This window comes from Pelodiscus sinensis, chromosome 32, assembly GCF_052426305.1.
Source record: "Pelodiscus sinensis isolate ZL-2025 chromosome 32, ASM5242630v1, whole genome shotgun sequence".
NCBI classification, from domain to species: Eukaryota; Metazoa; Chordata; order Testudines; family Trionychidae; genus Pelodiscus; species Pelodiscus sinensis.
The window spans coordinates 13,379,260-13,405,430 of record NC_143083.1 but is presented as its reverse complement, the minus strand read 5'-3'; the positions used below and the strand labels follow the sequence as shown (position 1 = coordinate 13,405,430).

The 26,171-nt window shown below is 57.4% G+C and overlaps 1 protein-coding gene across 3 annotated transcripts; it reads left to right on the top strand.

The window, feature by feature from the left end:
* Nucleotides 1-613: 613 nt before the first annotated feature.
* Nucleotides 614-24,189, top strand: LOC142819002 (occludin-like). 3 transcript variants are annotated; one of them, XM_075902771.2, is made up of 10 exons: nucleotides 614-992; nucleotides 2,100-2,251; nucleotides 3,082-3,143; nucleotides 5,582-6,320; nucleotides 11,345-11,503; nucleotides 17,947-18,095; nucleotides 19,066-19,278; nucleotides 19,977-20,148; nucleotides 20,694-20,735; nucleotides 23,839-24,189. In XM_075902771.2, the coding sequence occupies exons 4-10, from the start codon at nucleotides 5,622-5,624 to the stop codon at nucleotides 23,938-23,940; spliced, it is 1,536 nt and encodes a 511-aa protein (XP_075758886.2). In that variant the 5' UTR covers nucleotides 614-992; nucleotides 2,100-2,251; nucleotides 3,082-3,143; nucleotides 5,582-5,621; the 3' UTR covers nucleotides 23,941-24,189. The 3 variants fall into 3 exon arrangements, with proteins under 3 accessions (XP_075758886.2, XP_075758887.2, XP_075758884.2); XM_075902769.2 differs by lacking the exon at nucleotides 3,082-3,143 and having other exon boundaries at nucleotides 621-992; XM_075902772.2 differs by lacking the exons at nucleotides 2,100-2,251; nucleotides 3,082-3,143 and having other exon boundaries at nucleotides 620-992.
* The last annotated feature ends 1,982 nt before the right edge of the window (nucleotides 24,190-26,171 follow it).

The window sequence follows — 26,171 nt, the reverse complement described above, 5'->3', positions numbered from 1 at the left end:
CACAGCTCAAGTGGCAGACACTCCACATAATGCAGTGTGGACACGGTACCCAGCTGTGCGGCTCGGGCCCAGCAGTGGCTGGATTTGGAAAAACTTGGGTTTCCCCCACCGTGCAGCCACACTCCTGGTGAGCTCCCCTGCTGCCTCCGCTGAGTGGTAGCACTAGTGATCCGTGCTCGCACGAGCAGCGGAGGGAGAATTCCGGAGCGTGCACGGACAGCAATCCAGGCGCTGACAGCCGGTCCGGGCAGCCCGGCCGGTCACACATCCATTGCCATCCACCTGGCTTTAGGGGCTTTTCCCCACTTATAAAGCTGCTTTGTATTTTAAAAAAACCCACCAAGTTTAACGACAAGGTCTACTTGGTCCAGCTAAGATCCCCCAGCGGCAGAGCCCAGGACCCCCCCGAACTCACTGCCCCCACGAAGGGCTGGGAGAGCACGACTGAAAAAGGAGTAAAATCCAAGTGCGGTACGGGGATCCGTGCGGCGTGCCGGAGCCCGGGTGAGGCTCCCTCGCCAGGCCGGATGCCTGCCAAACGGAAGGGGTTAACGGCAACCCGGCCACGCAGCCTGGCGCTTTGATAAGCGTCTTGCACACCCGGCGATTTCTGTCCGCGGCGGCTGCCAAGTTTTTGAGTCCAGCTGTGCCAGGTTCCTGCGGTTACCAGCTTTGGCGACGGCCTGGCCACAGCGGGAGGAGGCGGCGGGTTGTTTTCAGTGACCGTGCACCTAGTAATGATTAATCCCTCAGCTGCCATTTTCACATGAACAAAGAAGGGAGGAAAACAGAGGGGAGCCAGACTCTTAAAGGAAACCTGGCCAGCCCCCTTCAGCAGGCAGGGACGGCCCGGAGCCCTAATGGAACGGAGCCCTAAACCTGGAGGTCATCTGCAAGCAGCCCCCCAGGACAATTAGCTCCGTGTCGAGCTAATACTAAGCGACAGAGGCCGGTGCAGCTAGCACTGGAGGGTGATGTAGCTGCAAACTAAGGTAAGGCGACGGAGCCCACATTTCATGGGGGAGAGCTGCTCTGTTCCTTCTGGGTCCGTACCTTTCAGGGTCACCTTGTTCAGCTTCACAGAGCCAGGTTTCAAGCTGGTCTCCATGAACCTGCAGCCAGATATGGGGCAGGCCCAGCGTTCTGGCTAATCTTTCCCGCCCCCTGTGCGGAATAATTTTTTTACGTGCACGGAGGCAGGTGCCAATGGGCACCACCCGTCTAAACGAGCAGGGGGCACTCTGCTAATCCACGGGGTGGCGCTGGCATCTCTCCTGAGCAGCCACGCAAGCGCACGGCTTACAGGGAACGCTGGTCCGGGCCGCTGGACCTCACTGGGGCGATGGGAGGGGAGGGGAGGCCCTGCTGTAACTCTAGTCTTCTTGCCTTCCATGGAGCAAGGGCTTAGAAAAATTCTTATTGTGACTCAGGTGGCCGGATTCACTCTGAGTGCCCAGCGAGCATTCGCTTTGGGTGCAGAGACACGTGAAAGTTTACCTGTCGCTTCCTCCCAAAAGCTCACTCTGTGCGTACCGGGTGTTTTAAGGGCTGTGGGCTTTTTTCGTTTATTTCTCGAGTAACAAAGCGAGGAAGGAAACGGCAGACTAGCTACAGGAGCTTTCTGGAAGACCGGGAAGAGTTTGTTAAACAAACCTCCCAGGCCATCCTAAGAAAAGCGGCAGGAAAGCAAGGGGGGGACCTGTAAAACCTTTTGCAGACCAGGCCCGGAGGAGGCGGCGTGTCAATTTCACCGGGGTCTGGACATTCTTGCTGGGGTCTGAGAGCAAACTGGTACGGCGGCTTTTAGCCGCACTGGGAGCTTTTGTTGTCTTTGAAACTTGAATCCCGGCCAAAGCCAGGAGGCAGGGCAGTGAGAGCCCAGCCCCGACCTTATCGCGGGTTCGCTCGCAGGGGAAAGAAACACAGTGGGGATTTTTTTTTAAAGTACACACGCGTGCGTGTCTGTGTGTGAGGGAAACGCACTATTTACTAGTGGCCGGCGGGCGCAGGAGGGGCGGGGAGTGAGAAACCCGGCCCTGTGATGAGCAGCTCTGGGCTTCCCGGCTGCAGGCCTGGGAAAACAGAGACTTATTAATCAGGTGAAATAAGAGAGGCGGTGGCGTTGGAAGAAATTGTTGCACCTGGAGTGGAGGCCGCGGCTGAACGCTCCTACCCTGTGTCCAGCGGTTCGCGAGGGCTGAGTTCAGCGCGGATCCTTGACTCGGCTTGCCCAGAGCTCCCAAAATCCAAGGTGAGAAGAATTAACCCCCTCCCGGTGTTCTCTGACCATCCCGCACTGGGGTGAGACCACCAGAGCGCCAAGGCCAGGCCTCTGTGTCTCTGAGCCGGGAAAAGCTTCGGGGGGTAGCCGAGTGAGTCTGTATAGGATAAACTTAAAAAACAACCAATAGCCTGGTAGCACTTTAAAGCAGTGGTTCCCAAACTTTTCGGCATCGCACCCCCTTTTTGATTTTTGAGAAACCCTCACGCCCCTCCTCCTCCCCCAGCAGCAAAACTGATCAAGGATGAAAAGCAAAAATAGTAAGGGGATTGATCAGGGGAGGGGGGAAGGCTGGGTCGTCTTGCACCCCCCCCCCGGAATTCCTTCACGCCCCCCAGTTTGGGAACCCATGCTTTAAAGACTAGCAAAACATGTAGCTGCTTTCATGATTAGCCATGGGGGGAAGCAGGACTTGTCCGTGGGAACCCGTGGGCCTGTGGCCAGTGAACAATTTTCACGTTACGAGTCGGCACCAGCACCGGGCACTTTTTGGGGTGCCCCTCAGGCAGGCCGGGGCAGAAAAGACATGGCCACCTCAGATGATAGAGGGTCCATAAATACACTTGCCTCTTCCTTTTAGGGATCCCTTTAAACACAGCCCAATAAACTCATCCCAGGGGCAGGAGAATTGGGCTCCGGATCCAGATCTTCTGTGGATTCGTGTTGGTGGGGGTGGGGGAGGGAACGGCTCAGCCCAACCCGGCCATGGGTCGTCTGTGCAGTGTAGAAACACGCTGGAAGGCCAGAGTTTAACCTTTGGCCCCGGCCACGACTCCCTTTAAGTGGCTTCGTTTCTCCAGTAATGGCACTGCCCCGCCTGGCAGAGGAGCTGTGAAGGCGAGTAAAGTCCCCCCCGCATGGCGTGAGTACACCAGAGATCTTCCCACTGGGCAAAGATGAGTGGCCGCGGTCGGGCGGTTAGCGGAAGGGTTGTGTTCCAAAAGAATTCCTCCGTCCCAGCCTCTGTTGTTTGTGTCGTTATTAATCGAGGCTTGGCCGGGGCTTTGAAGTGCTCAAATTGTTGTTACGGCACCGAAAGGGCAGGAGGGAAAAAACCGATCAATTGAAATCCACGAATGTCAGGCAGACCCCGCTGTAGGACACAGTCGAACGGCAGATCTGTACGGGCTGGTCACCGTGACATGGGAACCGGCCGAAACAATTTTTTCTTGATACGAGGGGGGGACGCATTTTGAGCAGCAATTGAGCAAAATGACTTTAATGCAGAGGGGTGGTGGGTTGTCTGGGTTTTTTTAATCTTTTGTTATTTGGTGGAAGCAAGCTGAGTCCTTTCCAGTGAGTAAATGATGGGAGAGGGGGTTAAATCGAAAGACAATGGGATGGGTTGATATTGCTGGCGTGAGACCTGTTTTTCAGGACTTGCTCCAGTGAAAACACGCTTGTGCTTGGCAGAGTTATTCCAGATTTACGCCGGTGTTGTGGGGACCAGCGCCAGCTGCGAAAGCATCTAAGGGGGGAACCTGTTTTGGGTTGGGGCCCGCTGACCCACAGAAAAATCAGTCGGGGGCCGCACAAACCCAACAGACACCTCACAGATGTGAGCCCCAACTGGGAAGCAGAAAGAAGCTCCCTGCATCCCCCCACACACCCATGCCTAGCGGGGGCCGGGCTAGTAGATTTTGTGGGTCCCCCTACGCTCAGAGGTGGGGACAAAAATGAGGGGTTCAGAGAGCTGCTGGAAGAAGGCTTGGAGTGTGGGGTGTGGGCAGGAAAGTGGGTGCAGGAGCAGGCTGGGGGTGAGGGGTCTGCCTAGGAGGTTGGGTTCAGGAGCAAAGTGGGGGTGCAGGGTCTGGACGGAATGGGGGTAGCTCGGGCGTGGAGCATCAGCACTGACTCCCGGATGTTGGGGGGATCCCTGAGCCTCAGGGTAAGTCGGGGGCCATGTCTAGCCTTAGGTCCCCCGCCCCTGGGGGTTCAAAAATCATCCATGTGCCTAAGGAGCAATCTTCACTGCACAATTTCCTCAGGGTTCTTGCTGGGGGGGTTGCTCCCAACCCAGCTCCCCTCCCTGCCCCTCACCCCCGAGTGTCTGAGTTTCGAGGTGCTTTGAGGCAGGGTTCGCCGACACCTCGAGTGCCGTCGAGTGCTTACACTGGCTGGTCACCCACCCCCTCCCGGCAGAGACTCCGGGCTGCGAATCCTCCAGCGCCTTCCCACAGTCCCCCCCCCACCCCACGCTGAGCGGGACGGACGTGCTCTCCCGCCAGCCGACCCAGAAAGCCCCGGAGCTCAGCTCCCCTCCCTCGCGCGTCCTCGCCGTGGAGTGAGCCACGGTCCTGCGGACAGGGCGTTGCCGTGTGGCTGCCCACCCCGGGCTGGGCTCACCCGGCGCCGCTCCCTCCCATTAACTCAGAGCCCAGGTGACTTAGGAGCCCCCGGAAAATCAACAGGCTGCCTCAGTTCCTGGCACCTGGGTGACTTCCGGACCCTCTTCCACTCGCTTCCGAGCTGGAGCGAACAGATGGGCTGCCGTGCTCAAGCCTTAACGCGGGCTCTGCTCCGTTGGCCAGTGTGCAGTGTAGACACAGCCAGTAACTCTCATGCTTGACTGGCCCGTCTAGTCGCAATTAAATACAGATCTGTATTCTGTCTAATATACAGACCTCCCTATAGATGTGTGTCAAATCAGAGGTGACTGGTGGTGACCTGGCCCCTTATGGGGTGCCCCCGCGTGTCCCTGTGGGTGGCCTTCCCTGCACCCCCTTCCCCATGGGCACCAGCTGCCACTGTATAAAATCACCCCTATTTTATAAAAGGGGGCCCTGGGCTTTTCAAAGGGACCTACGTGCCCAACTCCTATTGATGAATTATTCTGAAGTCAGCCGGGAACGGGGCCCCGCTGCGCTAGGTGCTGTACAAATACAAAGCAGGACAGGGTCTCTGTCCTCAGGCACTTGCAGACAAGACAGGCCCCCGGTTTGTAACCAGGCCAGAGCCCAGAGCCCACGGGCCACATGTTGATGCCACGTTTTTTGGGGGGGCGGTTAGGAGGAGATTAGCTCATGGGAAAGAAAAGGGGGAGCTATGGAACAAGCTGGGCCACGCCAGGCGGGACCGGGGGAAGAGCTCTATTCCCAGCTCCTCTGCCGTTGTCCAGCTACCTAGGCTGGAGGGCAGCAGAGAGAAATATGACCGTTTGCTGGGAGTGGGGTTGTAAGTGACAAGCCCAAGGCCATGTAGGGCGGCAGTGGCAGAGGCAGGAGCCACACCCCTGCCCCCGCCACACATCTCACCGGGCCCCACCGCGTGACCAGCTTGTGTGTCTGCTGCTCCACCTAGGCATTTCTAAGACTGCCCATCGCTGTGGTCTCCCCTCGCCATGTACAAGAAGCCCTACAGCAGCCCGCCCACTGGCTACGGGCCCCCCGGCGATGGCTACGACCTCCACTCGGCCCCGCTGGGCTCCTTCTACGTGGAGGACGTGCCGCAGCATTTCTACAAGTGGAACTCCCCGCCCGGCGTGGTGAAGATCCTGGAGGGGCTGGGAGTGCTGCTCTGTATCACTATATTTGCCTGCGTGGCCTCCACCCTGGCCTGGGAGTACAACTATGGCTACGGAGGGCTCTACGGCAGCGGGCTGGGGGGCTACTACGGGTCTGGCTATTACAGCGGCGGGATGGGCTACGGCGGGTATGGCGGCTACGGAGGTTACGGCGGCTACGGCGGCTACGGCGGCTACGGCGGCATGACCAACCCACGGGCAGCCAACGGGTTCATGATCGCCATGGCGGTGCTCTGCTTCATCACCCTGCTGGGCCTCTTCGTGGCCAGCGTCGCCAAGTCCAGCAGCGCCCGCTCTCGGCGCTTCTACCTGGCGGTCATCGTGGTCTGCGCCATCCTGGCCTTCGTCATGCTCATCGCCTCCATCGTCTACATCATGGGCGTCAACCCCCGGGCCCAAATGACCGGCAGCTACTACTACAACCCCATGCTGACCATGTGCAACCAGATGTACTCCTCCGGCGGCAACTACCTCAACCAGTACCTCTACCACTACTGCACCGTGGACCCGCAGGAGGTACCGTGGGGCGCGGCTCGTGCTCTCCGTCGGCTTCCCTGCTGGTCTCGCGTCCTCTTGCCTCGTTCGCCTTCCTTGCATTTCCTTTCTGCCTGGTCTCTCCTCTCGTCCTTCAACTCTCCCTGCTTCCTTCAACTTTCTCTTATTTTCTCTCCTTTCTTCAACTTTCTCTCCTTCCTTAAATTTTCTCTCCTTTTCTCTTTCCTTCCTTCCTCTTCCTTTTCTCTCAACTTTCCCTCCTTTTCCCTCCTTCTTTCTTCAACTTTCTCTTCTCCTTTTCTCTCCTTTCCTCAACTTTCTCTCCTTTTCTCTCTCTCTCCTTCCTTCCACTTCCTTTCTGCCTTTTCTCTCTCCTCTCTTCCTTCAACTTTCTCTTCTCCTTTTCCCTCCTTTCTTCAACTTTCTCTCCTTTTCTCTTTCCTTCCTTCCACTGCCGTTCTGCCTTTTTTTCTCTCTCCTTTCCTCCTTCAACTTTCCTTCTTTTCTCTCCTTTCCTTCTTCAACTTTTCTTTCCTTTTCTCTCTCTCCCTCCTTCTTCAGACAAGAAGCAATGGGCAGCAAATGAGGTTTAGGTTGGACATTAGGAAGAACTTCCCAACTGTCAGGGTGGTGAAACTCTGGAATAAATTGCCTAGGGAGGTTGTGGAATCTCCGTCACTGGAGAGATTTAAGAGCAGGTTGGATAGAGGGTATATCTACACAACTGAGTTTTGTCGGAAAAACAGCCATTTTTCCGACAAAACTTGAGGAACATCCGCACTGCTATTGCGTTCTTCTGCAAGAAAATTGACAGAACTGAGGGGTTTCTCCGGCACTGGTAATCCTCATTCTGCGAGGAAGAAGCCATTTAGCAAAAGAGCTCTTTCACAAAAAGGCGTGTGTGGCCGGGGGAAAGGGAGTTCCTCTGGAAGAAGAGGAAAGAGGAAAAAGCAGAGGTGCCCTGGTGGCCTTCCATCCATAGCAATCACAGCTTACATGCAAGAAAGTGTCCATTCAGCCTGGACGCGCTCTTTCAAAAAATCAGATCGCTTTTTCGATGCACTTTTGCACTGTGGACTCTTCCGAAACAAGCTTCTTCCGAAAGAAGCCTGTAGTTTAGATGTAGCCAGACATCTGTCAGGGATGGTCTAGATGGTGCTTCGTCCTACCATGCGGGCAGCGGATTAGACTCGATGACCTCTCGAGGTCCCTTCTAGTTCTAGTGTTCTAGAATTCGTTCTTCGATTTTCTCTCCTTTTCTCTCTCTCTCCTTCCGTCCTCTTCCTTTCTGCCTTTTTTCTCTCTCCTTTCCCCCTTCAACTTCCTCTCCCACTTTTCTCTCTTTTCCCATTTTCTCTGTGTCTTACATTCACATCCTCTTGAAACCACTCAAAAAACTGGGCTGAATGTTGGGGAGGGGGAGAGCAAACGTACTTCAGATTTAGTCTTGGCTTGTTTCAAATGTGAAACGTTGCTCGGCAGGGGTTGTTGGCGTTTTCCTACCGCCTTGCTCACGCGCTCACTGAATTTCACGGGTGAACACGCTGACCTTATGGTCAAAACGTTAATGAACCTCCCACCCTGGGTTGTTTTGGGGGTTGAATTTGAAATTTGGCTCGAGAATGTTCGCATTTCCTAGCCAGTCTATCTTTTTTTTCCCCCACTGACTTATCTTCTCACCGATTCTTCTGCACTCTCCGTTGTCACTGCACCAAATCGGAGCTGAGTGTTCATTGGTTCCCCCTCTCCACTAGCTGTTGGTGCCCTTCTCCGCCTTGTCCCAGCTAAGAGCAATTCCTGGTGGCTAGCGTCAGCTGCTTTTGGAGCTGCCCTGAAACTAACCAGGGCTAGGAGGATGGATCTGAAGGCAGAGAAATTCCAGGCTGGATACCACGAGGGGCTTCCCGGTGGATGAAACCACTGGGCAACCTCGCAGGGCGATGATGGAGACCCAAAGAGTTGGGATTTTGAAATCCAGCTTGGAGAACGTTTTAGAAAAATCCTGCATTGGCAGGTGGACGGGCTGTCCGAGGTTGGCAAGCCAGCCACTGGCCCAGGCGGGAGCTGGCTGCCCACATGGTGTTGACTCATGCGTCCTGGTTTTTGCAGCAGAAGGAAGAGCACGTGGTTATGCAATTGCATTAGTGCGGGGGGAAGGGGTAGTGTTGTAGGTTCATGAAAGGGACAGGGGATGGGAGGGGGGAGAATGGAGGAGGGGTATGGGATGGGGGAATGGGAGGTGAAGGCAGCCCACAAGACAGTCCCTCTGTTAAGCTGTGGTTCCCATTATGGGGAAGTTTGGACACCCCGGACCAGACAACCCCTGGCTCTTTTCCAGCACTCCCCATTTTCAGGGATTCTCTGTGTGCTCTGTTCGACCAGCTCAGAGCTCTGCACCCCGCTCCCCTCCTTGATCGGTCCTGGTGCGACAAGTCGTACAGTTTAAAGCCCCCTAGCACCTACACACCCCAGCTGACATCAGGGACTCTGTGTGCCAGGTGCTGCACAGACACACGATGAGTGACAGGCCCTGTCCCAAAAAGCTCACCATCTGAATAAACAAAGGAAGGCCATTTCACAAGTGGGGAAACTGAGGCACAGCAGATGCAAGGAAGGGGTCAGGAGCCTCATAAAGACTTGTACAGCCCGCATTATCATCATCTTTGAGCACCTGCCAGTGTTTAATAGATTTATCCTCACTCACGCTCATGGGAGGCAAGGCCTGGCTGTCATCAGTATTGTATGGAGGGGAAACTGAGGCATGGCACAGCTGAATGACTTGGCCAACATGATAAGAACAAAACAACGGCCATACTGGATCAGACCAATGGTCCATCCAACCCAGTGTCCTGTTTGCCGGCAGTGGCCAATACCAGATGCCCCAGAGGGAGGGGACACAACAGGTAATCCTCACGTGATCCCTCCCCTGTCACCCACCTCCAGAGAAACAGAGGTTACTGATAGGGACACCATTCCTATCCATCCTGGCTAATCGCCATTGATGGACCTAACCGCCGTGAATCTATCTCGCTCTTTTTTGAACCCTGTTCAAGTCCTGGCCTTCACCACATCCTCTGGCGAGGAGTTCCACAGGTTGATGTCACACCCGGACGGGGCTGAGGAGAGACTTTCCGGACTCCTGGGCAAAGTGTGTGAGGGGGAGAGCTCCATGCCCTCAGAAAGGCTGAGGCCTTTGGCGGAAGCGGGGGATGGGGCTAGAGATTGACCTCCCGCAGCCAGCCCTTCTGTGCCTGGGAGCTGAAGCCAGGCCTTCCAAGTCCTAGGCTGGTGTCCTAACCACTAGGCCTTACTGCTTCTATGCCAAGCTGCGCCTCTCCCCACTCAATAAATAAATTCCGGTCTCCTGAGTCCCAACCTGGAGCTTTCCAACCCTCCTCCACCGCCCCCCCCCGCCCCGAGTTCATCCCTCACCTGCTTTGCCCAAGTCAAGCCCCCAGGCTGTAACCCAGAGCAAAAGAGTTTTTCAAAGTCTCTGCTGGGCTTGGTCAGTTTCCTTGGGCGGCTAACAAGGATCTCTGGCTGCAGCCGCCCAGTCAGCGCCCTGGGCTGTCTGTCGGGTAGAAGGCAGCAGAATATTCCCAAACAAGGGCACCACAAAGCCAGTTTCGGTCGGGGCAGAAACAATTGCAGCGGGTTAAGCCGCAAACTGGGTGGGGCTCCCGATCCCACCCCGTCTCTGGGATAAGATTAGCCCAGCCTGCTGCGATCCGGCCACCTGAACTCTGGAGCCATGTGGAGCCAGGCACTTAGCTGGGTATGCCCGCCCAGACGCAGGCACGGAGCTAGAGCATGGGCCAGATGCACCCGAACCCAGTTGTGTCCAGTTCTGGGCCCCCCACAATAGAAAGGATGGGGACGCATTGGAGAGGGTCCAGTGGAGGGTGACCACAATGATTAGGGGGCTGGAGCACATGACCTACGAGGAGAGGCTGAGGGATTTGGGCTTGATCTGAAGACAAAAAGGGTGAGGGGGGATTTGAGAGCAGCCTTCAATTTCCTGAAGGGGGGTTCAAAAGAGGCTAGCGAGGGGCTGTTCTCAGTGGGAGCAGGTGGCAGAACAAGGAGCAATGGGCTCAAGTTACAGTGGGGGAGGTCTAGGTTGGATATTAGGAAAAACAATTTCCCTAGGGGGGTGGGGAAGCACTGAGATGGGTTCCCTAGGGAGGGGGTGGAATCTCCATCCCTAGAGATGTTTAAGTCTCGGCTTGAACAAGCCCTGGCTGGGTTGATTTAGTTGGGATTGGTCCTGCCTCGGGCAGGGGGCTGGACTTGATGACTCCTGAGGTCTCTTCCAGCTCTGTGGTTCTATGATTCTGGGGACTCGCCCTCGCGCAGCACACACCAAAATGCGCGGGGGTGACGCCCTTCGCAAAAATCGTCCAGAGGATCACATCTGCTGCTCTCGGCCCCGTGTCCTTAGGGGAAGATTGTCGGTTGTTTCCACACACCAGCCGGGGAGGGCTGCTGGGCTCTTTTCCTGGTTCCGTGGAAAGTCGGTTCCTCACTCGCCGCGTGCCTCAGTTTCCCAAGCTGTGGAGGCCATTGTCTGCCTGGAGATTGCAAAGTGCACTGGGATCCCTTTGTTTCATTTTGGTGCTTAAGCAAGGCCCAGTCCCGAAACTGCACCATGCGTTGGAGGCTCGATTGTTTTGCAAAACGTTTCTGTTCAGAATAAGATAACAGCAAGAAGCTGCCTTTTCTTCTCTTCCTCCCCCTAGGTCCCAGGAAATGCCTCATCCATCTCTCCTCCTTGGTTGGACTTTTTTTGTTTGGCATAACAATTATTTGCCCTCTCATTTGATTTTTTGTTTTCATCCTTCCCCAGCTGTACTGGCAGGGGCTGTGTGTTTCATCTCCTTCGAGTGGCTAAACCACAAAGAGGACAACAACCTACTGCTGCTAGCAGCTAATGGAGTTCTTCCTTTAGCCTGAGTGGTAGAGGCCAGTGGTGGAGGGTGCCGGTTTGGATGGCATAAAGGTGATTTCCCTGGCTAGTGTGGGATTTTTTTCTCCTTCTTTTCTAGGCCATCGCCATCGTCTGTGGGTTCTTCATCGTTATTCTCCTCTGCGTCATTTGCTTCTTTGCTCACAAGACGCGCCACAAGATCTGGAAGTATGGGAAGCCCAATATCTACTGGGACAAGCCACCTGCCTACCAGGAAGGCCCCAACGTGGAGGAGTGGGTGAGTGTAGCATGGCACGGGGCTGCGGGTGGAACAGGTAAGCGGCAGGGCCTTTGAGGCTACCTAGGGGCAGTCCCCTGGGGTCTAGGGACTGAGGTACCATCAGAAGCCAGACTGGGAAACAAACAAGGGGAGGGGCTCTCCTAAGCCCCGCCCACTTTTGGCCCCTGTCATGGCTCCTTCCCCACTCTGGCATGATAAATGCAGAAGTGGGGGCCAGCAATTACCCCAAAACCTTATCTACCAGGCTTTGGTATAAACCTTCCCCCCAAAATCTTAAAACCCTAGATTTTGGGAATAAAACTTCTGCTGCCACCGTCCAAATTAATAAAGAAACCAGGGGAGAAACCATTTGGGGAAATCTCACCCCTAAAGTAAAAACCCCAGGACACAAGTACAGTATCAGGTTAATAAAAAGAAAAGAGAAAACTTTTATTATCACCACAATCTTCCTGTTGCAAGCATAATGGCTAGATGGAAAAGTAACCAATAATACACTCATGGAGAAACTCCATGGGCCTAGAACTTAGTTACAAAGAAAAGCCAAAACATCTTTTAAAAAGTGCACAGACAGCAGATCCCATACCCAAACCGTAAAACAATGAAGCCTGACGGATTTATCTAAACTTTACCCTACTTACAGAAAGTGAAGAAAGAGTCTTTTCTTGGAGGGAGAAAAAAGGTTGGGAACCCCTGGATCAGAGGATTGGGCCAAAAGAAATCTGATGAGGTTCAACAAGGACAAGTGTAGAGTCCTGCCCTTGGGACGGAAGAATCCCAAACATTGGTACAAGCTGGAGACCGACTAGCTATGTAACAGTTCTGCAGAAAAAGAGCTGGGGATTCCAGTGGATGAGAAACTGGATATGAGTCAACAGTGTGCGCTTGTAGCCAAGAAGGCTAATGGCATATTAGGGTGCATTAGGAGGAGCATTGCCAGCAGATCCAGAGAAGTGATTATTCCCTGTTATTCAGCTCTGGTGAAGCTACACCTGGGCTGTGTCTACATTGGCACTCTTTTCCGGAAAAGGGATGCTAATGAGACCAGTCGGAATTGCAAATGCCCCAGGGATTTAAATTTCCCCGCGGCATTTGCATGAACATGGCTGCTGCTTTTTTCCGGCTCGGGGCTTTGCCGGAAAAAAGCGCCAGTCTAGACAGGGATCTTGCAGAAAATAAACCCTTTTCCGGAAGATCCCTTATTCCTGATTTTAAGTAGGAATAAGGGATCTTCCGGAAAAGGGTTTATTTTCCGCACGATCCCTGTCTAGACTGGTGCTTTTTTCCAGCAAAGCCCCGAGCCGGAAAAAAGTAGCAGCCATGTTCATGCAAATGCCGCAGGGAAAATTTAAATCCCTGGGGCATTTGCAATTCCGAAGTGTCTCATTAGCATCCCTTTTCCGGAAAAGGGTGCCAATGTAGACACAGTCCTGGAGTACTGTGTCCAGTCCCGGGCCCCCACTATAGAAAGGATGTGGACACATTGGAGAGGGGCCAGTGGAGTGTGACCAAAATGATGAGGGGGCTGGAGCACATGACCTTTGAGGAGAGGCTGAGGGAGTTGGGTCTGTTTAGTCTGCAGAAGAGAAAAGTGAGGGGGGGGGGGGGTTGAGAGCAGCCTTCAACTTCTTGAAGGGAGATTCCAAAGAGGATGGAGAGAGGCTGTTCTCAGTGGTGATGAATGGTCGAACAAGGAGCAATGGTCTCAAGTTACAGTGGAGGAGGTCTAGGTTGGATATTAGGAAAAACGATTTCCCTAGGAGGGTGGTGAAGCACTGGAATGGGTTCCCTAGGGAAGTAGTGGAATCTCCATCCCTAGAGATGTTTAAGTCTTGGCTTGACAAAGCCCTGGCTGGGTTGATTTAGTTGGGATTGGTCCTGCCTCGGGCAGGGGGCTGGACTTGATGACTCCTGAGGTCTCTTCCAGCTCTGTGATTCTATGATTCTAATACAGCCTATAAAAATTGAACCGAGGAGCCAATCGTCAATAACAGGCTGTGCCGGCAGAGACTAGCCTGGTATGATCCATAATTAATGACATTGACATATTGGGTGCCATCTGTAGGCTTCAGAGTTAATACCTCATTGTGGTCAATGGCGGAAGCTCAGATATCTCTCAGCACTGCTCTTGCAGTTTGTGGACCAATGAGGCTGGATGTTTCTGCGTCGCACTTTCAGATGCACTAGCCAACCATAAAAGTCAGAGTCATTTAGTTTCTGGAGAAAAAGATGGACCAGAGTGAGTGGAGTTTCTGAGCAAAGTGACTGGGAGGGAGTATGGCGGAGTGGTGTGCGCTCTCTGCTGCATACGGTGTATTATTATTATCAGCACAATGGGATCCTGAGCTATGGCCGGGGCTGTCTAATTTAAATAAATAATATAACCAAGCAGCAATGAGTTCCACAGGTTAATTCTGTACATGAGTGGAGTGGGGAGGTATCACCTTGCCTCTGTTTCAGATGCCTTTGTTTTTTCCATTTGCGATTAAGCCCCCGGGTTGCTCAGATATGAGTAAGAGGGTGTTGGCAGGAGGGTTGGTCCGAGCTATCTCAAGTGTACCAAAAGATAAATAAAATGGGATTGGATCCGATAGGCCTGGAGCCAGCGCCACAACTGGTTTCTGTTCTCTTCCCCTTTGTCCGCTAAGTGCTCGAAAAATGTTTGCTCGTGATATGATTTAGTTTCAGCCTCGTCAATGATTAACAGGGTGAGCGCTTGCCCTGCAGGGCTTCGCCCGGCACAGCTCAGACGGATACCGGGGTCTGGTCCGTCATTCCATACCAGGTCACATGTGGTTGGGAGTAAAGGGGGGGGGCTTACAGGTGTGTGGGGATGGGGGGAGCAGGGCTGCTCGTTTGGCGAAATTTGGGTACCGCTGAGCCTGGGAAAATTCACCTCCGGCCCGGCAGCCTTGCCTCACTTTGTCCCACCTACACCTATGCCAAGGAAGCGAAGGATTCTGGGATGCTCAGCCATGGGCGGCATGGTTGCCATGGCGTTGGGCTAGGCCTCTGCCCTGGGAGAAATCACCCAAGGGCCCCAGAGCAGTGAAGCATCTTCCGTCCACCTCCCCAGGGTGCCCCTGCCTCAGGGAACTGCACAGTGCAACACCCCCCGTGGGGGGGGGGGTATTAATACAGCCAGGGGGTTAATAGCAGGTGCCCCCTTTGTTCTGCTTGGGTTCTTGCCCTCCCCTCGTGCCTGCAGAAACCGGGTGCCTTCCAGTCAGGTCCTAAGTGATGTGACTCACCCACGGCACAAGTGCTTCCTCCGCTGTCCCTTTTTCACGACGAGGGATTATGCCGGAGAAGGCAAAGCAGAGCTGGTTTGGGAGGAGCTCTCCGCCCTAGGGCAGACTGGGACTGGCCCCCGAGGAAGCTCTGTCTCCTGCCCAGGCAAGCTCAATGTTTGTGGCAGAGAGGTCCGCAGGCCATGAGGGGCAGAGACGTCAACCTTCATCCCCAGCCTAGAGCTTTTGGCGCTTACATTTCTTTGCACCTTGCACAGTTAACCTGCGGAACTCCTTGCCAGAGGACGTGGTGAAGGCCAGGACTTGAACAAGGCACTGAATTCCTTAGTATCCACATAGGGCTGGTGTCAGGCAATACAGGGCCCTGTGTGACCGGGCTGTAAATTCCTAACTGAGAAGACAGAGACACCCTGGCCGGTCTGTTCCGCGTGCAAAGCCTGCTGCTGAGGGTGCCGTGCCCTGGTGGGGGCATTCACCTCGCCCTGCCCAGGGACAAAGGCAGCTGGCAGGGAGGCGTGGTCCTGGCGTCCCTGCTGTGCCGTACGGGGCAGCCAGACTGGAAAATGCGGCCAGGACGCGGTGTGCCCTGCGTATGGGCTGGGGTGCGATAAACGGGCGACCTTCGAGAGCAGAGTTAACAGCCGAAGCCGCGCGACTTGCAGGAGCAAGGCGAGAACACCGTTCAAGGACGCGAGGGCGGGCGTCGTAGGCAGCGTGGCCTAGGGGTGATAGCTGGAGGGGGGTGGCATGCCAGGACGCCTGGGTTCTATTTCCTGACTCAGAAATGAGACCCCCCCCCCCCCCGCTAGGAGTCAGAGCTGGGGGGGTGGGATGAGGCACCCTGATGCCTAGGTTCTATTCACACAGCTCTAGCAGGGCATGGCTAACAGGGCCGGCAGTGTTAATGTGGCAGTCGTAGGCAGTGTTGCCTAGGGGTTATAGCTGAAGAGAGGTGGGGAGTCAGGACTCCCGGGTCTAACAGGGCCGGCAGAGTTAATGTGGCAGGCGTCAAAGGCGCAGTCAGGTCCGGGGGGGACAAGACAAGCGCTTCCCTGACTGGTCCTGCTAGTGGGAGTAGGGATCCCCCCCAGGACCAGCCGTAAGACCGTGTGCAGCTGTGTTGGTGCGGGAAGGGAGGTAGGAGAGGGCCTGACTAGCCAGGGAACGAAGCTCTTTCCTCCCAAGACCGCTCAGACAAGCAGCAGTTTCCCTCCCGGCAAGAGGCTCCACCAGAGAAGCCAGGAAGGAAAAAACCGCCGGCTTTGTAGGACTCAGTCTAAACAACCCACACTCCCCCACCACCCATCTCCTTCACCGCTGGGAGCAGACGGGGCAGCATCCCCCTCTGTGTCCGCACATCACAAACCCAGCACCTCTCGGCCCAGGGGCCCTGCCCCGCGATTGCTGGGTAAACTGAGGCAGGTCACCTCCCTGCTCTGTGCCTCAGTGTCACCCTCTGCAAAAGGGGGACAGTGGCCCTTGCCCTCCTCTGCAAAGCCCTCGGTGATCAGCCACTGAGCAGTAGGTGGTATCGGCGCAGCGGGCGTCTTTGCGTTCCCCTCGCTCCCAAAGGACGGGGGGGGGAGGGGAGGGTCCATTGATACGTTAGTGATTGGGAGGGTGCTGGGATCCTATGGCGCAGGGGGTCCGTAAGACAGAGGAGGAGAATCCGGCCCTGCTGCCTGCACAAGAGCAAAGCCTGAGAGCACCGACGTGACCCGTTTCCCAGCCGGGCCGCTCCGTTTATTTCACTGGGCGGGCCGCCCCTGGGAGGTTTCCTGAGTTCGGGGGGAAGCGTCTCCCGCAGGGATCCCGGGCCGGCACATCCTCCCTTTGTCGGTCCCAGGGACGTCCGGGGCAGGCGCAAGCACCGGGATTTCGTGCAGGCGAGAACGAGCAAGAGCCTCTGGGAATGCGAACTGGGGGGAGGGTCACCCATGTTAGCCTCTTTCCGCTCTGCCAGGGACTTAGCAGCCACCCCGGCATGTGCTGCTTGGGAGCGGGGGGATGCGGGGCCTGGTGGTGCCAGTCGCCTCCCCCGCCGCCGGGTCTATGGCAGGGGAGGGGTTTGCCAAGTGCTGATTTGGCTTATCCACCCGCACGAGGCGATAAGGGGCTCGGGGCGGCACCCGGGGCGGGAGAGAGCCCGGAGGCAGGCGGCGGTTCCGGGGGAGCCCCGAGGGGCCCTGCAGAGCACAGGCAGGGTGGGCTGGGCGAGCTGGGGGGTTGCTTTGTGGGAAAGTGACAAGCAACAAATAGAACTGGATGGAGTCGGCCTCTTGGCTCCTGCCCAGTGCAGCCCCCGGCCCCTGCTGGCCCAGCCCTGCGCTCGCCCCCCCAGCTCGGCCAGTGCCCCTGAACCCCGACCCCCAGCCCCTGCTGGCCCAGCCCTGTGCTCACCCCCCAGCTCGGCCAGTGCCCCTGAACCCCGACCCCCAGCCCCTGCTGGCCCAGCCCTGTGCTCACCCCCCAGCTCGGCCAGTGCCCCTGAACCCCGACCCCCAGCCCCTGCTGGCCCAGCCCTGTGCTCACCCCCCAGCTCGGCCAGTGCCCCAGAACCCCGACCCCCAGCCCCTGCTGGCCCAGCCCTGTGCTCGCCCCCCCAGCTCGGCCAGTGCCCCTGAACCCCGACCCCCAGCCCCTGCTGTCCCAGCCCTGCGCTCCCCCCCAGCTCGGCCAGTGCCCCTGAACCCCGACCCCCAGCCCCAGCCCTGGAGCCCTCACCCCCCCAGCTCGGCCAGTGCCCCTGAACCCCGACCCCCAGCCCTGCACTCACCCCCCAGCTCGGCCAGTGCCCCTGAACCCCGACCCCCAGCCCTGGACTCACCCCCCCCAGCTCGGCCAGTGCCCCTGAACCCCGACCCCCAGCCCCTGAACCCCCCCCCCAGCCCTCACTCCCCCCCAGCTCGGCCAGTGCCCCTGAACCCCGACCCCCAGCCCTGCACTCACCCCCCCCAGCTCGGCCAGTGCCCCTGAACCCCGACCCCCAGCCCCTGCTGGCCCAGCCCTGCGCTCACCCCCCCCCCCCCAAGCTCGGCCAGTGCACCCGTGGCCCTGTGGCGTGCCACCAGCCCGTCCCCTCCCTGCCTTTGCACCTGGCTCTCGCGAAAGGCAGCGCAGGTCCCCAGCCTCCCGCCCGGACCCCAGGCCCAGGGGCCCAGAGAGAGCCACCCGCCTCTGGCTGCTTTCCAGGTGCAGAACGTGGCGCAGGGCGGCAGCCTCCCGGAGGAGACGGCCACGCTGGCCTACTCGGAGAACCTGACCAGCCCCGTCCACGCCGCACCCAGCGCCTACGGCTCCCCGCGCAAGGAGAATGGCTACTCTGCTTACAACCCCGGCAGGTGGGTCTGTTCTGAGGGCTGGCTGGGGTCCCAGCATCTCCTGGCATCCAGAAATGCCAGCCAGGCCTCCAGCCGGCACCTCTCCCCGGATCAGCGGGGCCCCTGGCTTGGTGACGGAACAGGCCCGGTGGGATTGAGGGAGCTTCATTTAGGGCATCGCTCTGGGGCCCATATCCCAGACGTCCGCGGATCGGGAGGGAGAACAGTCCTTCCTGGCCTGCCTTGTGCTGTTGGCTGTCTCTCGCCGCTTGTCCGGGCAGCCGCTGGGGCGCCTCTCCACTGCTGCTGATAGAAAGGGGTGTCCTGACCCTCCGCCCCCTAATTAGGGCCCTACTAACTTCACAGTTCATGATGGTCAGTTTCACAGGGGCCGGATTTTTTAAATCATGTCACGGTGCCGGCTCTTTAAACGTGAAATGTCCCAGGCTGGTCACTGCAGGGCCCTGACCCGAAAAGGAAATGCAAAGCTGGTGGGGGGGTCACAAGCTTATGGGGGTGCGGTGGTGGGACTGCTACCCCTACATCTGCGCTGCTCTGCCGGGGTGCTGCCTTCCGAGCTAGACCCTCGGTCCGCAATTACCGCTCTTCACTGCCCCGAGAGGGTGGCAATGCCATGGTCCCCCCCAAAATAAGCGTAGCCCCCTCCTTGCAGCTCCCTCCCCCCCAGTGTGAGAAACCCTGTTCGCCCCCTGTGCAATCGGCGCCGTACAAAGCACACAAAAGACCAGATTTCTTGGGTCGGGAGGCATTTTTCATGTGAATTGGGCCGGGCCCGTGTGCCCTGTTTCACCCCGATCTTCCACTCTGCCAGGCTGCCAGCCCCCACGATGCCCGGCCTCTGCAGGAGCTGGGGTGTCTAGCCCAGGGGGTTGCTCACTAGGAGGCTGCGACCGCCTGGTGGCTGCGGGGCTGGGTGAGCAGTCTGGGCAGGTCTCCAGCTGAGCCCGGTGCCTGTTTCCCCCCTGCCCAGCTCGCCTGTCCGTGTGGCCAGCGATCTGCCCGCCCGGACCTTCAGCACCAGCACCCTGGAGGAGAGGGGGCGGGAGAGCGCCAGCAAGCCAGCTGCCCGGCGGGGCAGGCGGAGGAGGCGGCGGAACCCCGAGCTGGATGAGTCCCAGTACGAGACGGACTACACCACGGCCATGGAGTCCAGCGACGAGCGGGACAAGGACGAGTGGGGCCGGTGAGGGACTCGCTCTCCCCCGGGGCGTAGGCACAGGGGGGCCTCCGGCCCTGGCCCTGCTCCCTCTGGAGTATGGGGGCTTGCGCCTCACAGCCTGGTGCTCCAAGCGGGCCTCGGGAGCAGGGTCGGAGGCCTTGCAAGCCCCCTGCCCTGACCAACGTTCCCTCTCATCTTTCCCATCCATGGGCTGATTTTTTCCACCCCTGGGCGGAATCAATTTTCTTCTGTGCACTGAAGCATGCGCACCACCAGTAGACACACATGCTGCCGGCTGTGGGAGGCGGGGGGCGCTCTGCTAATCAGCTGGGCGGCACCTAAATCTCTCCGGGGTGGCCACCCACGCACCCAGCTTACAGGGACACCGATCCAGGCTACCTCGTTTGGCCTGGGCGGAGGGGCTACTCCGGGGGAGGGGAATCCGGCGACCCGGTTTTGCGGTGCCCCGTTGGTAGCTCGAAGTGACGTCGTTGTGGTGGTGATGATGTCACGCAGCGAGGTTACTGTGCCGGGGCTGCCGCATCGGACGGCCGCCCGCATTTTTCACCATGATTCTGGAAGCCACTTGGCAGGGACTGCACCAGCCTCCCCTGTCTGCGCAGAGGCTGCGCAGCCCGAAATTGCAATGATTATGGGGTGCCCCAGAGCTCCCCTTGTGGGGTGTCCCCCCCGTCTAACCTCTCCCCCCTCCGGCCGGGCAGCGTGTACCCCCCGATCACCTCGGACGGCGTGCGCCAGGAGTACAAGCAGGAGTTCGACACTGACCTCAAGCACTACAAGCAGCTGTGTGCCGAGATGGACGACATCAACGACCAGCTGAACCAGCTGAGCAAACAGCTGGACGGCTTGTCCGAGGACAGCCCGCAGTACCAGGTCAGAGCGGGGCCCGGCGCGGGGCTGCCGGCTACCTGCTAGCCGGTCCGGGGATTCTAGGACTCGTGTCCCGGTAGCACCGAGAGGGCCCGGCCAAGCTCAAGGCCCCATTGGGCCTGTCCCTGCTCAGACACCAAGACCAGCCTGGCTCCAAAGAGCTCCCGAGTGAAACGGACAAAGGGGGTGTCAGAACCCCCACTGGCAGCCAACGCACAGGGCTCCGGCTTCCCAGCCAATGTGCCATCTGCAGGGCTCCCCTTCCTGCTGGGTCACCCCACATTTTGTGCAGCCTGGCCCCACATGGAATTGTGCCTAATCAACGGGAGCTAGAAAACATCTTCCCTAGCTGCAGGCCCTGTCCCGTGCACCCCGATTCCACCAGCACGCAGGGACCGGCTGCCGTGGGGGGCGTTGCTTTCCACAGCCTGAAAGTTTCTTTATCAGTCCCCACCTGGCACCATCCCAGTTGCTCCCTCGTTAAGTCAGCTGTGGAGTGACGGCTCGGGGCAGTAACAGGGCCTCTCTGCCCGGTTTTTCTTTTCCAGGGAGTCGCCGAGGAATACAACAGGCTGAAAGATTTAAAACGGGTGAGTCTCCAAAACTCAGGGCGTGCCTAAACTACGTTCCTCTTTCGAAAGAGGAATGTACATGAACATTCAAATGCAGCGCGGATTTACAAATCTCGTGCTTCATTTGCATAACTGCGTGACAGCGCTTTTTTCGAAAAAGGGTTTTTCGAAAAAGAAACCGCCGTCTAGACGGGGGGTTTCCAAAAAAAAAACAACCCCACCCTTTTTCAAAAGAACCACAATGCCTGAAAAAATAAGGTGTGCGGGTTCTTTCAAAAAAGGGGGTTTTATTCGAAAGAACCCCGTCTAGACGTTTGCTTTTTCGAAAAACCGTTTTTCGAAAACGCTCTCACGTGATTATGCAAATGAAGCACGAGATTTGTAAATCTGCCCTTCATTTGACTTTTCAATCGACCTCATTTACATTCCTCTTTCGAAAGAGGAATGTAGTTTAGACATAGCCTCAGCCATTGGCCTCCTGTGTGTTTTATATCCGTCCAATCGCCCCTACGGACGGACGTCTCTCTGTCCGATTTCCCGTAGTGCTTCAAATCGCTGCTGATAGCCAGCGTCCTCCGAAAAGGGCCTAGCAATGCAGTATTTCCCACTTGCTCCCCCTTCAAACTTGTCCACGTCCACACACAAGCCGCCCCGACGTCTTTTAGATCCATTTCAAACCCAGGTGTGGTTCTGTGCAGGCACGGCTATCAGTTTGAATCCGGCTCGGTCAGTTTCGCTGGACACGTGTCCATTTTACCAAGGCGGGTGAAATCGGAAGAGTGAGGCTTAAACCGGTTTCAGGGTGGCCACACACAACGTTGCCCCAAACCGGTTTAAAATCTCACCTTAAAATCTCAGGCTACGTCTACACTGGCATGATTTTCCGGAAATGCTTTTAACGGAAAAGTTTTCCGTTAAAAGTATTTTCGGAAAAGCGCGTCTAGATTGGCAGGATGCTTTTCCGGAAAAGCACTTTTTGCGGAAAAGTGTCCGTGCCAATGTAGACGCGCTTTTCCGCAAAAAAGCCCCGATCATTCATTTTCGCAATCGGGGCTTTTTTGAGGAAGAGAAATCTCTGCTGTCTACACTGGTCCTTTTCTGGAACAGTTTTCCGGAAAAAGACTTTTGCCCGAATGGGCGCAGCATAGTTTTTCCGGAAAAGCACTGATGATTTTACATGAGATCGTCAGAGCTTTTCCGGAAATTCAAGCGGCCAGTGTAGACAGCTGGCAAGTTATTCCGGAAAAGCGGCTGATTTTCCAGAATAACTGGCCAGCGTAGACACAGCCTGTGTGTGTAGACCAGGCCTTGGGACAAATGTCAGGTGAATTGGTTGCTCCCATGAAGGGGTCTGGACTGAGAGCCCAGAGGGGAGACCCGTGTGTCTTCCCAGGGCGGGGCAGCTGGCTGCAGTGTGTGTGTAACCAGCAATATGGCCCATCCTGGAGCTGAACGGGCCCAGCTAGTGGTAGGACGTTAGAGGATCAGGCACCCAGGTGGAGCTAACTCGTGGCCTGAACTCAGATGTCCTGCCTCCCCTTGCGGTGCCCCTGCGCTGGCTGGGCTGGTGTTGGGTTACGCTCCAAAGTACAACATGCTTCAGTGAGCGGAGACGGAGGCAAAACACCTCCCGCGCTCAGCATGGTCTGGGCAGCACCGTCCGGCGCCGGCCCTGCCCTCCGACAGCCTGCGGCACGGGGCCTCCCTCCCTGGGCCAATCTGCTCCCTCCCCATGGGAGCGTCAGGCCTGCTGGGCCTTGGAGGGTCCTGGCAGAGTGAGGCCAGTGACCAGAAACTCTGGGTGGAAACTTCGTTCCCGCTGCAAAATCTTTATGATCCGGGAGCGTGGCCCGGGCCCCCCGCTCGGACCCCCGCACGCGCAGCCCAAATCGACCCGATCGCTTGCAAAGGGAGGGGCTGTGAGCCGGGCTCGCAATCAACATGCGGGGCTAGAACACCGACCCTGGAACATTATGTGCCAGCATTGCAAACGGCTTCAGCCCTTGTTAAGCATGGCAGGGAGGATAAGCCGGCCTCCATGGTGGGCAGGGAGCCCAGGAAAACCATGTCCAGAATTCTCACGTTTGCTCTCTAGAAGCACCAGCTACAGCAGGACCATTTAAAACCTACCAGTCCCGAGACCATACCTGGGTCTGATTCTGATGTGTGGCCTGGATTGGAAAGCCCTGCCTCCCCTTCAAATGGTTAACCGAGAAGCATGAGCTTCTTGGTTGCCATAACGGTTAAACACCAGCTCCTGGTGAGCCGGCTGCCACTCCCCGCTGCTGGTTTCGTACCAGAGCCCGCCATGTGGGGTGGCAGCCAGCTCCCTGGAAGTAGGGCCGGGAGCTGGGAGCCAGGAGCGGGGCCGGGAGGCGGGAGCGGAGCCGGGAGCTGGTGTGGACCAGGAGCTTGAAAGATGGCTCCCAGCCCGCACCGGCTCCCAGGGAGCTGGCTGCCACCCCGCAGTGCTACCTCTATATCAGATCCAGCAGAGCAGGGTGGCAGCCGGCTCCCTGGGAGTAGGGGTGGGGGCTGGGAACCAGGAGCAGTGCCAGGAGCCAGGATTTGCCAGGAGCTTGAAAGCTGGCTCCCAGCCCGCACCGGCTCCCGGGGAGCTGGCTGCCACCCTGCAGTGCTACCTCTATATCAGATCCAGCAGAGCAGGGTGGCAGCCGGCTCCCTGGGAGCAGGGCTTCCGGCAGAGCCAGCTGCTTCTGAGCTGTAGGCACTGCAGTATAAATCTTATACTGGAAAGCCTGCAGTGCAGCCAGCTCCCCGGGAGCAGGGCCAGCAGCTGGGAGCCAGCTCCCGGTGCACCCTGGCTGCCAGCTCGCAGGTAACCACTGAGCTTTCCAGCGGTTACAACACACTTACCGAATTAACTGCTTTTGAACATCCCTACTAAGAACACAACTCCATTGGCCGGCTGCAGTAGGAGGCTCTTACCCGCTTGCGAGAGCCAGCCACTAGGTGGCGACACAACCCATGCGGCACCAGCTCCCACAATGCTTTGTGCTTCCAGAGCACCGCCGCTGCTCTAAGGCCCCGGAGAGGGGGGGGGGTCCCTGTGTTCCCGGTCACGTTAACAACGTCTCCCTCTTTCTCGCGCGGCCTTCAGACTCCGGGCTACCAGACGAAGAAGCTGGAGAGCAAAGCGCTGCGGAACAAGCTCTTCCACATCAAGCGCATGGTGAGCGACTACGATAAGATGAGAGGGTAGCGCGGCAGGCGAAAGCAGACCCTTTTGGAGGGGGAAGACAGTCTGCCTGCGGCCAGCCGACTCCTCGCCGGGACACGCTGCACCGGATGCCAACGCCCTGGCCCGCCCGTGGCTGTCTTGTTTTGTACCTTCGTTTTCAAAGCCGAATCGCCCGCGCTTTGTGCCATTTCCAAACCCAAGAGCCAGCAGGACCCAGAGAGCAGGGCCAGAGGGCAGCTTTCAGAAAAGAAATGAAACTCCATGGAAGTTCGCGTCCTGGGTTGATTCCTGCGGGCTCCTATCCTGTAATGACCAAAACAAAAATCCTAGCCCCATTGAAATCAATGGCTTCCGTGGGGTTCATAGCTCACCCTTGGTGCTTAACTTTACGCAGGTGAGTCCTTCATTCAATAGAACTGAGCATTACGCATGGGCCTGCCATTGCTGCAGGATCGGACCCTCAACCGCTACACGTGTGCAGCTGTAAATGTGTATATAACTGGGCCTCAGTGTTCCCTGTAAGCTGCGCACTTGGATGGCCACCCAGGAGAGATTTAGATGCCACCCAGCTGTTTAGCAGAGTGCTCACAGCTGTCAGGAGTTTCTAGTAGTGGTGCACGTCTGTAGATGCCACAAAATTTATTCTGCACATTGAAGGAAAAAATTAGAGGGCATACTGGTGGGCATATAAATTAACCTCCTGTTAGCCCCTGTGATCTCAGTGTTGTTGAGGCCAAGTGCCTGGATTTCACGTGGTTCCAGGGATTTAGGGAGAAAACGCGATGCCAGATCCCAGGAAAAGTTGGCAAGGTTTGGCTCTGGAAAGGCAGTTAGCAAGGCCTCCTGCTCCCTCTTCGCTTTCTGTCCTTGTCCCCTTCCATCCTGCCCGTCTCAGTGGGGTTCAAAGCCAGGAGTGGGAGGCAGCCGTGCAGGTGCCGGCCTGTCACCCACGCCAGCGGCGGCGATGTGTGCAGCCACGTCTAAACCCAGACTCAAGTTTCAGCGGTTCCCCCCCACTTCCCCATCCGCTCCATGTTGCGGAAGTGTCTCTTGGAGCAGACAGCCTGAGTTCAGACACCGGCATGAGTAATGCATAAAGAGCGCCTGAGTCACCCAAAGCAGACGGCTCACATTCCGGAGAAGCCAGGAAAAGCCAGCAAGCGCCGTTGCTCGCTGCTAGGCCAGGAGCTTGTACTCCTGCGGGCGGTGAGTGATGCAGGCAAGGGAAGGCGTTTCCTTCCCAAAATTGCTCAGCCGCCCGGGAGGGGTTGAGGCTGCACCGCGTGGCAGGCTGGGGCCATGGCATGGCAGCCCCAGCCCTCCACTGGAGTTGGGCAGAGCTTGGCTGCCGAGGGGCGTGGTCTGGGGAAAGGGGTGTGGCTTTGGGCAGAAGGGGCGGGGCTTCCTCAGCACCCATGTGGACGAGCCACCCCTGCACCACGGTCTTATAGTGGGACGGCGTGGCGTGAACCTCCCCACCCAATTGCGTTTGAACACTGCCAGTCCCTATTTCCTGGGCTAGTGCGCAAGAACTGGGTTCTGACGGCTGGAGGGTTGTTTTTTTTTAAATAAACTACTGATTTTAAAGGTCAGCGTCTTACTGGAAAAGGAAACGCTGCTCCTTTTCCTCCCTGAACCCGGGGGGTTGTTTAAAACAGCAGCCACCATCCTTGGGATGCAGCCGGAGCCCTGGCCGGTTTCGCCACTGGCCGAAGCAACCTGCAGGGGTAGAAACGGGGGGAGGGTAGAGACCGTCGCCTCAGGCGCATTGGATGCCCCCGCTAGCCACTTACTGCCCGCGGCTGGGGTGTCAGACCTTCCGACTTGGAGCTCCCGCCAGCTCCCCATCAGCCGGCTTGCCAGGACGCCGCCGGAACAGGGACGAGGTCCCGCGCCGAGTCTGGGCCGGAGGCGTTAACCGCCAGGCGCGGGTTGGACAAGCTGCCTTTCCCCTCCTGCGCTCCACCGCCCCAGCCCAGGGCTGCGTTCGTATCGCGACCGCTTTTCCAGCATGGACAAGGGGGGACTTGTGACAATGGGAGGCCACAGCCAGCCCCAAAGGGCTCCTGCTGTCGGCCCACCCTGCTCCCCCTCCCTTGTAGACACCGCAAGAGCTACAAGGTACAGCAGAGCCTGCTAAGTTTTGCCCTAGGGGGCTTCCGTGCAGCACCAAAGATCCTGCTGGCCCCGCTCCTGTAACTGGGAATGGGAGGGGGGGCGGATGGGCCCACCACAGACAGGGGCTCCTGGGG

Bases quoted from the DNA above. Each gene is read 5' to 3' on its own strand.
- LOC142819002 (XM_075902771.2), top strand. From the start codon at position 5,622: ATGTACAAGAAGCCCTACAGCAGCCCGCCCACTGGCTACGGGCCCCCC. The intron at 6,321-11,344 runs GTACCGTGGGGC...CTTCTTTTCTAG, and splicing joins GCACCGTGGACCCGCAGGAG to GCCATCGCCATCGTCTGTGG. The intron at 18,096-19,065 runs GTGGGTCTGTTC...CCCCCTGCCCAG, and splicing joins TCTGCTTACAACCCCGGCAG to CTCGCCTGTCCGTGTGGCCA.